The following is a 14,661-nucleotide window of genomic DNA, read 5'->3' on the forward strand; positions in this document are numbered from 1 at the left end:
ACTCACCCATCAAACACCAGGTTGGAGGTGGAGTAGTCATCATATCAGCTACATTCATGCAAGCCATCCTTGATCACAAAGCCCGTGGCTTTCATACTGTCAGTGAATTAAATCCAGACTTTTATACTAGCTCTTCTTCAGATATGCAGTCAAATGTCAACCAATAACTAAATTGGCAGAGTGGCTGGACTGACTAGAGCAATTTCTGAAACACACCTCCACATGTCAATCATAAGCTTCCAATGGAAGCTCACTAGGAAAAGAAACAAAAATAATCAAAACAGGCAGAAGCAGGAAAATAGCCTTCTTCTAAATACCTAAAGAAACCTTCTGCATTTTTCTGTGCTAGCATCTTATCCAGGATTAACTTTGACTTGAAACAGCCAAGAATGCTTTTCTAAAATTAATTTCTAACCAGCAATGGACATTCCAGACAATGAGTCCAATTAAGTCTACGAATCCCAGAAGCACTCTTCCTCCAGTCCTTGGTTTAGCAAAAAGAATTGTTTTGTAAAACTGAAATGAATGATAGAGAGAGCACTAACATAAAACATGCAAGGTAGAGAAACAGAAAGAGGCACAGTTCCACACAGTTAATGTTGGTAAAGATAAATGTCAACACACTTGCTGTTTGCTGTACTACTGAGCATTCAAAGCCTCTGTTTTTTTAACTCACCAGATCATCCAAGAGTGCCTGCTTATTCTTCTTCTTCATCATCTGTTGCATTTGTTCTTCTTTTTGCATGAGCAGCCGCCTTTGTTCACTTTCCTGCCGCTCGACCTCTATCGCTTCCTCCAGTTCTTCTTGCTCCCGTGTCTGAAAAGAAAATCAGAAATCAACTCATAGCAATCTTTCTTCTTAGGTGGACAGAGCTCACCACAGCCTTGCTGCCTACCAAGGGATCCCTGACAGACCAAGCAATGGGAAAGCAGCCAAATTCATCCTCTAAAGGTAGAACTTTAAGGCCATTACAAACCATGATTCTTTTTCCTCTTATTGTTCAGGGCAACTTTAATGTTTTCTTTTCCTTACTGCTCTCTGCAGTATGAAGAAACCACCTGGATCTTGGTTCTTTAAGTGTTAAGGAGATTGACAATGGCTTTTCTTTACACATTCACTCTAAAATGAACCCTTCTTTGCTGCCACACATCCTACTTCTCAAGTCATATAAGTGGGTGACTGAAAATACAGTCCCACAATACTGTTCCCCAATGGCCCCAGACCACCTGCATCTTGTACACAAACCACAGAATTATCATGGTTGGAAAAGATCTCTAAGATTACCACATCCAATCATCAATCCTCCTCCCCCAAGAAAATTAAGCATAAAAAATAAATCACCATGCCCACTAGAGCATGTCCTGAAGTGCCTCATTTACATCCTTTTGAATACCTCCAGGGATGGTGACTCCACCAACCCCCTGGGGGTTGACTCCACTCCACCAACACCCAACTACTCTTTCAGTAAGGAAATTCTTCCTCATATCCAGTCTAAACCTCCCCTGGTGCCACTTCAGGCCACTTCCTCTGGTCTTGTCGTTATTTACTTGAGAGAAGAAGTCAACACCCGGCTCCCTACAGCCTCCTTTCAGATATGATGTGTGATAACAGTGGTGTAGAAGAAAATTATGAAATTACAAATTTGTGAAAATTATTAGAGAAGCTTACAAACTTAAACATTTTAGTCATGAACTTATGTAAAAAAGGCACAATGCCAGAAAACAAGGAGTTTTTCCTGTAACTTGCATTGAAGTCATGTGCCACAAGAGAAGAAAAAAATAACTAACTACATAGCAACTAGTTTTTGGTTTAGGATTTACTTCTTGAGAAGACTTTTTAACCTGTAAACTATTAAATCATCTGTATTTGAAAATCATAGAGGGAAAAAAAAAAAAGAAATTAAAAAATAAAATTAAAAAGGAGGGCTCAAAGATGGGGGGAGTGGCAAAGACTGCAGCTAAACAACTTCATACAGATGGTGGTAAGACTGCACAGGACAATAACAAAGAAAATACTGTCCAAATCTTCCCCACAAAAATACTGAAGTAAAGGGAGACTCAGTAAAAACACAGATAATTAAAATTTTATAAAACTTAAATGGATTATTATTCCCTGGAAGAAGTTTAAGTAAAACATTACTGCAGCCAAGAGCTTACTAAAATCTGTTCTTATAACAAAAAACCTCAAGTCATATCATAAAGCACAGTGAGCCAATATATGCCAAAACATGCTGAAAAACATCCTGATGCCAGACAAATCAAGGCAGTGGGTCCTAGTGAGGCCCAGTTAGTCCTGGATGCAAAAGCTGACAGATCTCATCATCTGCCACCAAGACAAGAGAAACTTTCCCTTTGTACCTAGCAGTGACATTGGTGAAGAGCTGCTCACCAACCAGTGACTCTGAAACTGGATTATCATTGCATATAATGTCAAGACACAAACAAACAAGTCCTCAAGTTGCTATCTGAGGTTATTTCTGAGAGTTAAGGGATCTAGCTAGTTCAGTCAGAGGTGAAGAGCTCAGGGTCTTTAAGACATCCCAAGCCTCTTCCATATTTATGTCTAAAGATTGCCTGAAACTTGCACTGAGAAAGAACACAATTTGTAGGGAAGTGTTGACAGACTTATTCTAAAGAATCAGCCCAGAAAAATTATAGCCAAAAATAAGAAAACTGCTACACAAATCTAAACAAGATTAGACTACAGGAAAAAGGAAGAATTATCATGAGTCAGATGTAACTCTTTTTGAAAGAAAAACCAAAGAAAACAGTAAAAGAGAGATGCACTGAATAGGCAGCATTATGGAGTCCGGACAAAACTTTTTCAAGACTGAACAAATGAAATTAAACTTCTAGTGACAAAGTAGAAGGTAACAATCTACACTCTGACTGCAGAACAGCAGCTATTTAAGGAGGAAGGCATATTTGGAAAAACTGTAGCCCACGCTACAGCCTGTGCAAGGCTTTATATAAATCAAAAGTATATAATGATGCACAACTTGACCACTACTGTATCTGAACCTCCCCTACAACAGTGCTCCAAGAGTCTTAGGATCAGGTATGTCAATATATTCCCTGTAGAGATGGGAGAACTGTTCTTTTATAAGAAGCTGTTAGGATCTTGGCTACACAACTGCATTCAATTCTGGTTCCTTCTGCTTGCCAAACACAAATTTATACTGGAACAGGCAGTGGGTAAGAAAACTACCAACAAGGACAGACAACATCTATATTCATCAAAAGCAAAGTATTACAGTGGACAGCAAAATTTCAGTCAGTCCAAGAACGAAGGAACAATGAGCAGCCATAAGAAATTCAGGCAAAAAACTAGGACATCTTTTACCATTTAGGGAGTAAAGACCTTCCAAAAAGAGCTAGAGAAAGCACCCTTTCAGCTCTTGGGAGTGGGGTGTATTTATGGCCAAGATCATGCAGTTTTTAGAACAGCAACTGCATCAAGTCTATTAGTATGTTTCAATTGTTGAAAAAGAAACACTGGATGTTTCAAATGTTGAAAAAGAAATTTTAAAAAAAACAAAACCTCTCCAGATGCCCAGTAAATCTGGATTCACAGAGGCTTGCCCAGCTTTCACCAGACAGCCTCTAGCAGAGCAAGACCATACAGTACAGAAAAGGCAAGGCCCATGGGCTTGGGTGGGCAGAGAGCATTCCTGTGCTGCTTGGTGTGATCACACAGCTCATACACAGACTGCCTCTGAGCCATGTAGATGAAGGGAAGATGGGCTGCAGGCACAGCACATCATTTCATGGTGACCACAGAGGTAGCACCTACGGTGTAAAGTAAGACATGAAGCCAAAAACCTGGCAGATCTCTCCAAGCTCTGAAGCATAGGATATTGCATGGTGTCAGAGACAGGATAACAGATCAGAGATGGACCCCTAGGGAAATTTCCTTGCCTTTAAAAGGAAAAGGTTCAAACAAACATTTTTCAGATTCCAGTCTCCCCCTGTGAAATCCTAGAGCTAAAGGAATCACTGGGAGTTTTGCCACAGACTTCAGGGGAGTGACGATTTCACCCCTACTGATTTGAAAGAAAGTCCTTAGTGCAACTGGAAGACCAACACAAAACCTTGTTATGTCACACTCTGGGCAGACATTTTCCTTCAAAACCGGATAGTAATGTGTACTTTTTGTACTGAAAAAATATTGAGCAGATTAAACCTTTCTTAGAGAAAGAAATGCTTGCGAGTTTGTTTTTAAAGAACAAAATTCTATCTGAGCCATATTTAATGAATGAATCTTCAAAGACCCATGTGTTTTGCATACAAATACTGTATACAGTACTGATGTTATTGTTATGGGCTTTCCAACACAAGTTTTAATGTTTGTTTCAATGTCTTTCATTTTACATTTTGCATAAACCAGACCTGTGCTTTCCCTCATTTTTACAGCTCTCTCTTGGGAGCTTCCTAATGTCTGCATCTGGATTCCTTTTTTCCTTCAGATGAGAAAGTCCTGGTATAGGAATAAGCTTGGTCCCTCCTGGATACTCTCCAATGATATTGCCAGCACGCATGTCCTGGTGATGCATTAGATGCAGACTTTACTGTCTGTCCTGCTTTTTAAACCCTTCCCAAAATAAAGTGCAACACCATTTCAAGTATCAATTTAATCCCTTTGCACAGCACTAAATATCACTACTAGAGAACATTATCATACTACAGTTTTTTAATACAACCTTTAGCTTTGACTTGTTTTTAAGACAATACAGAAAACACTCCACTTGGAAAATTCTTTAATTTAATAAAAGTTGGAGGAGAGAGAAGTTAACTAACCAGTTTTATCTTATTTTTCTGAATGACTTCTTTGTTATCCTTCTGGTACAGCTCCATTTTCTTTTTGGTGTTCTCCAAATCCACATTATTGGTCAAGTTAAATACTGCATAAATGTCAGAAAGAAACAAAAGTATTAGGTTGGTATGCAGGACTGTGACAAAGCAATACCTCTCAGATGTTCTGTACCCCTTCTAGCACCAGACACAAACATCACAGTAATAGAATCTATTTAAATATGCTGTGTAAAGCAAGATACAATCTGCTAAATCACTACAAGCTTCAACAGAAGCCAGCTGAGTTCCTTTAGCTTTACACATCTGTAAGAGACAAAATTTTTGAGTCTTGCATCCTGTTCTTTGATACTGATAATGATACACAAGTAATCATAGCATTATTTGTAAGCCATTGATCTTTTAATATAGCAGATACAGCTAAGAACACAGTGGTTATTATAAAATGAGACTAAGCACATACACATTAAGGTTAGAAATGAAGTAATTCCATTTCATAACACTAAGCATTTTATGTAGCCTTTGAGCATTAGATAAATATTCAGATACACAAAAAAAATTCACATTACTTGCTAACTTAAAAGGCACCCATGTACATTTACCTTTTTTATGAGGAATCTGCACATGCATCCAGATTAATAGGTTAAATGACATTCCTTTAATTTGTCTGGATAGAGACAGACTGTATCTCACTTCATTATGAACAAGTAGGGTTGGCCAGCAAGCTCCATAGTTTAGCACAACATTCCCAGCTATCTACACATGGCACAGAAGATACCTCAAGAAATTGAAGTGTTTCTATAATCAACAGCTTGAAAGATGTAGATGCTTTGGATGCACCTCTAGGTCACTAGTTCAGTTGTGGGTCAAGTGAAGTCCAACTGAAAGCCATTATCATGGGGAAGCTGCTTGGTGATCACCATCCAGAGTGGATGCTGAGTTCAAGCCCATGGCCTTAAAGCTACCAAAAAATGCCAAGGTAGAGCACTCAAGAGCCTCCAAGAGCTTTGTCACATAGCTACAGTACATTTCCAAGTGCAGCAGAGAAATTCACCCCCTCAGTGCTAAATCCTACATAAGAAAACAACGACCCAGCAACTGTGTTAAGTCCAACTCCAAAAAAGGGAGGAGAAGAAGGGTCATGGGGAAATGCCAGCACAAAACTTGACATGTTTTGGTTCAGTTCTCTCTTCCTAGGTTCTCAAGTGACTGGGCCAAATGAACCCTGGGTACAAACACCACTGCCAAGTTATTTCTATAAGGCTGCTAGAGAGAAATGGAAGGAGGGATGAAGTCTCTGCTGCTCCTCAGAGGTGCACACATCTCAGTTTGGTAAAGATTATACCCCTCCTTCATCCTCTCCACAGGTAAAATGGCAGAAAGTAGATTTTAGGAGGGCTCTAGATAAACCATACCATGAATAGCCCCAACAAGAGAACTGGTTTTGAGCAAGAAATCAAAGCAGGGAGAGCAAATGGGCTCAGGGGATAGAAAACAGAGAAGGTCCACAATGCTGTGGGATCCAGCCCAGTTGTACAAATCCAGCTGTACAGCAGCTCACTACTGCCAAAAAAAGGAGCAGTCCTGTCCTTACATCTCTCTTCCCAGGCACAGGTTTCACCCTTTCCCCTGCTCTGGTGCCAGGGGATGCTCTGCAGCATCAAGAGAAACCCTCCAGTGACCTGAAGTGGCTCCACAAAAGGGACAGACAGTGTCAGAGAAGTTGCAAGGGAGGTAACAGAAATGTACAGATGGCAATAGGAATACTCTCTTCCAAGGAGTACATCATCTTATTCTTATCAAAAGTATTCAGCCCTTCCTTGACCTGCAGCAAAAAGGGCTAAGGATGATCCAACTGAAGATAGGACTGAAGAGTTCCTACCCTTAAACAAACAAACATTGTATTTTATTTTATTTTCTCCTCTTTTCCAAATAATGAGAAATATCAAGAGAAATAACATTTTAGTTCAGCCTGGCCCCTAAATCAGCTGAACTCTTCCACCCTGGCCCCATAATCCTCACTTCATAAGTGATCTGAGATGCAGGCATTTTTTTTGGGAATCAAAACCTGGATCCAGCTGCCAACTTTGCTGCTGTTCCAGGGCCAACAGCTGGGCCTCTACATTGGAGGTCTCCCCCCTGAGAGCACCAGGAGCAGGGGAATAAAGCTTCCTTTCTCCTATGCACAGTTTCCTGTGTCTTCTCACTACAGCCAGCACCTATCTCTGTAGTCTTGATCTCACCTCAGGCAGAATTTGTGGGCACAGCTATAAAAACCAAACAAGCCCATCAAAGTTCAGCTCTTGGTTTTTGAAAGCAAGTTACCCATTCCAAATACTTTATTTTTCTTCCTTTTTCCCAAAGGCATAATGACATTTTTCAATTTCATACTGCAACGTACACACCCTTTCTGGTTACAGCAGCATTTCCTTAAAATAAACTATTATTTCAGTCTACACTTTTAATATTTCAATGCAGATTTGCCCTCCAACTTCCCAGCCTACAGTTCCCTGCTGACAAAGGCAGCTTAATATTTGAGTATCACAGCAGAGAAGAATTGTCATGTGAAAATGCTGGCATAGAACCAGCCCAGGGCTTTGCAATGACAGCAGCTGCATGGGAACGTCAGCGCTTCCTACAACTTAAACCCCACCAGCAGCTCTCTGAACTCTTCGATGACGACACAAGGAAGAAATAGCATATGAGACATGCTGTGCCTGCAGGATGCCCAGATGCCAACTTCAGGTGCAAGAAGAGAAGCAAGATGAGATGCCAAATGCCTTTGGACTCCTGAACATCTTGGCTATTTCTCTAAAAATAACCCAACATAAACTGATGAGCTAGATATTGCACCTATTATTTCTTGAAATGCTCAGGGTTGGTTTTTTCTCCTTTCTCATCACCTTCAACAGGTTCAACAGCTCACAACCTAGGTTTGTAAGACAAAACCAGTAATATATAAAACTCATACTGGGAACAGTAGACAAATTTTAGACACATGCAGATGACTGCCTTTATTTAGAACTACTTGCAAAAGCAAGTCTATTTTGTTACATGCTGTGAAGTAACATCACGGTAAGTGATATGTTTCTTCACTGATGTTTAGGAAATCTTCAATATCTACCTACACAACAACCTCAAATGCTCACAGCAAGGTGAGACAGTTCATTTTGCCTTCTGTTCTTGCTGTGCTGGAACCAAACCACAGATAAAACCCTCTCTAATGGTCAGATCTCTCACACCATGCTGATTTTGCTCTGTCAGCCTTGCTGTATTCTGCAGGAGTATGGTAGGCCATTAGCAATCAGAAACATTCATAATATTATATTATATATCTAATATTATTCACAGTCATTGAAGAGGAACATGATCTTAAGAGTCCTCAGCATTTCCTCCTCAACAGAGTTGCCTACACTTCAAGACATTAAATACTGATGAGCTATATTCTGTTGCATTAGCATGAAAACCTGGATGTGAAGGGACTCAAGCACAGACCCTATGAGGAGAGGCTGAGGGAGCTGGGGTTGTTCAGCCTGGAGAAGAGGCAGCTCAGGGGAGACCTCATCACTCTCTACAACTCCCTGAAAGGAGGTTGTAACCGAGTGGACGTTGGTCTCTTTTGCCAGACGACTTTCAACAAGACAAGAGGGCAGGGTCTTAAGTTGTGCCAGGGGAAATTTAGGTTAGATATTAGAAAGAATTTCTTTACGGAGAGGGTGATCAGCCATTGGAATGGGCTGCCCAGGGAAGTAGTGGATTCTCCGTGTCTGGAGATATTTCAAAAGAGCCTGGATGTGGCACTCAGTGCCATGGTCTAGCAACCGCAACGGTGGTAAAAGGGTTGAACTTGATGATCTCTGAGGTCCCCTTCCAACCCAGCCAATTCTATGATTCTATGATTCTCTATACCAGAGTCAAGAGTTGTCCTTTAATAAATGAAAAGAATATGTTCCCTCCTGCAATGAACACCCGAGTAGCAAAGTAATTCATATTCTTTGATGTTGCATGGTTACCACTGGCCAGGCAGCCAGCCAAAACATCAGCCACAATATTTTATAATGTGTTTTCCAGGAGCTTCAAATTTTTTTCTCATCAATATTCAAAGAATATAAATTCTTGCTACTGTATCCTTGCAATTACAGCTGACAAGTCCATTTTGTAAGGGGCACTAGGCCACAAAAAGAAAAAAAAAATTAATACTTTTTATCTTCTCCCATGTTCCCTCCACAAGTCACCTGGCATTTAAAAAACAGCAAGAATCAAATCAAAGAATATAGTCACTAATACTCAACATCTTAACTTTTACACAGCGTGGACTATGAAGTTGGGGGTTTTTTTGGACTCTTTTGAGTGTTGTCAGAAATTTAAATATAATTCTTATAATGTTCCATTTCTAAAAAATACAACGAAACAAACTATAAAACTAGAAGAACCAGAAGGAATTAAAAAAAAAACTCATAAGCAACACCTATCGTGAAAAAAATATTAATATAAATATAAATCTGAACATGACTGGCAAAGCAGATGGCTCATTTGAATGGTTTCAAGGAGAAGTCAGACTTATTTTTGTCCATGTTGAAATATAGCATAAGCTGATATAAGAGGCCTGAAACCCTCAGGGAAAAGAAACAGAAGCTGTTTTGTATTCAACAATTATTTATCTACTTATCCATCTCACATTGGTTGGTTTATAAAATGTCTCGCCTTGAGACATCTGTTAAGTATAACAGGAAGACTATTGTGTTGTTCTGAAGCATTTCATTCTACTTAGGTAAAACTCCCCTACTTCTGAAATTCAGCCTCTACAGGGAGACTTTCACTGCTTTTCAAAACAACATTCATTATATAATTCTACAACAAACAGAAAAACATTTTCCTAGGTAAGAAAAAAAAGCAGAAAATAAGACCAAAATTTGAATTACATGGCAAAAGTATTTGTCTAGAGATGCAGCAGTATGAGGGAATGCCACTGAAAGTCCTCAAGTCCACCAAAACCTCCCCATTTTAGTCTGACATATTGAAAACCTTGAGACTTCTTCTCCTAGTTCCTTAAGAGACAATAATGTTAACATGTAAAAATATTTGCTGTTCAAACAGTAGGAACATCCCCTCTCTGGCAAGACAGTAGATGATGACAGTGTTTGCATTGCTGGTATAAGCCAGTTAAAAGTTTTTAAATTAGTAAACACGAGTTTGTTACAAAAAATATCCCTCCTACCCTAAGACAACAACCCCTTGATCATCATCATAAATCAGCAGAGACCAGAAAAGGCAGCAAAGCAATTGCTTTGGGTAAAGCACTACAGAAGAAGACACAACCACAGCCTCAGCCTGCCCAGGGAGTCAGAAGCTACTGTGACACCTTCTGTTGGTGCTTTCAATGCCTGGGACAACCTCTGTCCCTGTACTTTTAAGAGGGGTGGAAAGAGAACGAGGTGGAGAAAAGATGGAATAGATCCTAACGAGTCCCTTCAGACTAGAATTGATGTGATTAAAGCAAAATAACTATCAGGAAAAAAAGAAAACCCAGAGGTAAGCCTGAAAAATCTAGATAGGTATTAATAATTATTTCCATTTATCCTCAGCTGTTTTTTATTGGGTTATTAGAAAAACACCTTTGCATAGTATTATTGAAATCAGCTCCCATCACTCTAAGAAAGATCATTTTGCCTACTACAGTGTGGTACAGAAATCTTCATTCAGATGAGATGACAGACATGGATCTTTGGTAATTCCCAATTTCCATTTCCAGTTAGTTACTCCTGTTGTCAGCAGCAGCAACACAAACACAGAGAGGAAAAAAAAAAAAAAAACCAACCAAACAAAAAACCCCAAAACACCCCAAAACAATAAGCAGCACAACCCAGAAGCCATCACAGATACCAAAATCCTTTCTGTTCAAGGATGGATTGGGAGATAAACCTTCTGGGCAAGAGAAGTCACCAGGCAGCTGGTATTGCATCAAGTCTCTGAGGATTAATGAAATACAGGAACCCAAACAACACAAATTCAGTAGTCTCCCTCCCAGTTGAATGTACTTAATGTTTCTAAACCCCAGTAATTGCTGTTAACAATTGTGTTGTGGTAATGCCTTGAGGCCTCATGCAGGTACCAGGAGCAGGGTGCCAGGCAGTGTGTATGTACATGCTAGGAGATGGGTCTTGTCTGGAAAGCTTACACACTGGGTTTTGAAAAACTGGTTATGGGGATACTGTAGTGAAGAGGAAAACCTTGGGGGAAGAAGAAAACCCTGTAGAAAGAGCATGTAAAATTTGCATTATGTCCAGAGATGGTTTAACCTTGCCCCTCTCATCATACAGGCACAGACCTGACTTACTCCCATAGATGCTCTGCAAGCCTTTACCAAAGGCAGGTTTTAACCCTTTCACACTTTATTTTTCCTCCTAGCGTTAATGACAACAAACTGTGTTTACAATGTTCTCAAATTGTCCAACTGATTTTTCTTCTAGGGAAAGCTTGCTTTAAAATGTGGTTTCTATTTAAAGCCTTGTATAACACATTTTAGCCCAGAGCATTATTTAGTGGCTACATTCTAAACCACTTCAAAAATCTGTTTTTTATAACAGAAATCTTAAGAGGTGACTACACCAATGTTTGTTTGACCTTCCCCTCTCACACTTTTGCTATGCCACCCAACTCTTTTATTTAAATAGAAAAAGTCTGTAGGTATAACATTCCTGATATGAAGGGGGAAATGTGCTTCAAATGAGGTCATACATCACACCAAAGAAATAAGACAGTACAATTGCTGCAAATATCAGATCTGACCTACCTGAAAGGTTGGGAACAACTACCAGAAATGTGCCATAGTCACATTATGTATAATTACACAGGAGGTTTGTGTTTTGTCTCTGCCAGGCAACTATCTTCCAAAAACAAAAACCCAAAAAAACAATTAAAAAATTAAAATGGGAAAAAAAAAATCCAAGCAACCAAACAAGGTTGGTATTCCTAAATCTAACCTGTCCTCCAGCTTTTGATCTGCCTGATGTTAGTAGATCATAAACGACCCCTTTGATGGTGAAAATTAAGAGCCTTCTGCCCACACCTCTCCATTCATCTCCTCACCTTGGATGCTACATGAAGAAACAATGAGGTAGTCAGGCCTCCTGTTCCTTTTAGTATTTTAGATGTCCCCTTCAGACAAGTAACTCCAGCTCCTACACAACTTGATCTTACCAAGTTTCTTCATTGTGCATTTGCAGGGCCAGCACAATTACTGATAAAGTCACTCTTGTTCACAGGTTACAGAGACCAAAAGTGATTTCTGCTGCTTCTGAACCCAGTTACCAGTGCAGGTTACCATTTGCAATTTAACAACTTAATCCCAAGAGCTGGAGAATCATAATATTCTGCACAAACTGATGACATTAAGGCAATTTCAAGCAAAACTGCAGCTCTCTTGATGTGGATGCTGAAAAACCTTGCAACAGCAGTAAGTGGGAAACCTGTCTTTAAAGCTACATTAATAAAATGCTGTTTTCCTTCCCACAAGCACACAGATTCTTCCAGATCCTCTGGCTAAGGGATGCAACCTTCTTTCTACTCATGCTCCTCCTTCCCTCACACCTTCCAAAAAAATATGCAAACAGAGCTACACCCACATCATCTCCTCTAGATATCTGGACCGGTATGAGTGTGCCTGGTGTTTCCCAGCCACATGATTCAGCTCTCCAGCCTCAGCCTTCTGATGCCAAGAAATACATGATACATTACTCACAGCATTAAGTGTATTGCATACATTTCTGTAAAACACCACAGTGCAAAGAGAAGAAAGGGGTCCTTTGAGAAACCAGGAGTGTCATCTCCATGTTTTCCCTCAAATCACATTCACTGCCTGTCCTCCATGCTCCAAGCCATCTCTTCTTCCTCCAGTACAAGAAAGGAAAGCCTAAGAAGCTCATAAAACCCAAGAAACAAACCATTTAGGAGTCACTCCTTTGAAAACACTATTGACAAAATCCATCACTCTGCCAGAAATCAGAAGTCACCCAAACTAAGAAGAAAATAAATTCTGTTGATAACATATGCACTTCCCAAAGGGCAAAGTTCTGCTTCACCAGATCCAAAGAGAAAGAAATCAATGTCTGTTCCTAAACTTTCTCCTTCTGCACAGCAACATAAAGTGCTACCACAGCGGTATGTAAGGTCATCAGCTTCAAAGCAGCTTCAACTACTGTACTTGCAGAAGCAAAAATGATTAAAGACACCATATGGCTTCTGTCATGGTAGATAAAGCTAATGGAGGCATAGAATGAAAATTTCAATTTCTCCTCTCTTTGTTTAATCTTTCCCAGTGCAGCACTGACAATCCCCTGCAAGCCTTTCTTTTTCAGCTGCAAAGCACTCCTTCCTCTTTGAATCATGCTTTTTCTCTAGCAGATAAAATGTTTTACTTAACGACATCCTAGAGTTCAGCAAATATGATTTAAAATGTAAAGAAAAAGGTAATTAGATAAGCATCTAATACTGTGATAAATCCAATTACAGAAACGCAACTTAGACTTTCTCATAGGCAGCTGAGTCAGAAGATAAAAGCCTATGGTCTCATGAGCACAGCACATCAAAAATGCAAGCATTAAGACTTACCAATTTCTTCTATTTCTTCCAGGAAATCATTATATTCACTTAGACTGGGAAAATCATCCTCTCTTTTGTTGTATCTTTGAGAGAACAGAAATAAATATTTATGTAAATAAATTGCACAAAGATGCAATTTCAATTCAGCAAGGTTCTTGCTTCAGGCTTATTAAGTATGGACCTAGTTTTATCAATTACATGCTTTGTGCCTCCCACAACTGACCAATATACAGAATCTTTAGGAGACAGAGGAAAGGAGCCAACCTGGCATAAATAGGTGTTACCTCTGCCTACTGTTTGCTGATTCCTTTTCCAAAGTTACTGGTTAAAAGGAACACAGAGGCTAGGATATACTAATTCCAAGCCAGCCCTTCAGCATGAGAAACCTGTTAATAAAAGCAAGTGACTACATTAACACACACAAGAAAATGTTTTCTAGAAGCACCAGGAGAGTTTGGCTCTGTGCCAACAACAGAAAGCCTAAGTCAGCACCAAACTGAAAACATTACACAATTATCTTATTTTGTATCAATACAGCATTCCAGAACTCATCCAATTCCTGATAGCTGAGAAAAGTAAAGAGGTATAGTGACAATTGGCTAGAACATGAATAGCCTCTGAAAGTCAAGACATGGAGGCTTTCTTACCAAGAAAATACAAAGCTGAGATTCTGCCTGCTCTCTGGACCAAGATACACAACACCCAGGAGTATAAAATATCTAATTCCAAGAACTTGTGCCAAATTCCAGTTTGGGGACATTTTCTATCTACTAAAAACTAGTCTGGCAAATCCAAGCGGACAAAGTATTATACAACATTTTCTGTTCTAACTACAGTTCATCCTGTGCTCACCCAATAAAGTTGACTTCATTCCAGTTTGACTTTTGTTAACTTCAGTAGGGTGTATAATCAAATAAAAATTATTGCTACTTTCCACATCAGCATCTTGGTATTCACATCTCAGCAACATCATTCAGTTATTATTGGGCTAAGCTTTAGATAAAGGCTGCCAAGCTTGCTGTTTGTGTGTACGTTCATTTTGGCAAACCCAACTCTTCCAGGTTACATTCCATTGGACCCCTCTTCTACTAAAACATTAAATTACTCACTTTCCTTCCTTATAAAATGTTGTTTCTTGGTCAAAGGGAGCAAGATGCAATTTTAGACCTTATTTATCTCAATTTCAAGAGCTCTCAAATCTGCATGACAGATTAGTAACACAAGGCTCATAAGAAAGCATTTCCACTAACA

The 14,661-nt window shown here is 39.5% G+C and overlaps 1 protein-coding gene across 1 annotated transcript in view; it reads right to left on the reverse strand.

The window, feature by feature from the left end:
• The window catches only part of MNAT1 (MNAT1 component of CDK activating kinase), a 122,413-nt gene that overhangs the window by 71,270 nt on the left and 36,482 nt on the right, over nt 1-14,661 (reverse strand). The window contains exons 3-5 of the mRNA XM_030451566.1: nt 13,420-13,493; nt 4,798-4,901; nt 677-817 (exon numbers count right to left, since the gene is read on the reverse strand). Coding sequence (XP_030307426.1) covers nt 677-817; nt 4,798-4,901; nt 13,420-13,493 — 319 coding nt within the window. The remainder of the gene's footprint in view (nt 1-676; nt 818-4,797; nt 4,902-13,419; nt 13,494-14,661) is intronic.

This window comes from Calypte anna, chromosome 5A, assembly GCF_003957555.1.
Source record: "Calypte anna isolate BGI_N300 chromosome 5A, bCalAnn1_v1.p, whole genome shotgun sequence".
In the NCBI taxonomy this organism is placed as follows: domain Eukaryota; kingdom Metazoa; phylum Chordata; class Aves; order Apodiformes; family Trochilidae; genus Calypte; species Calypte anna.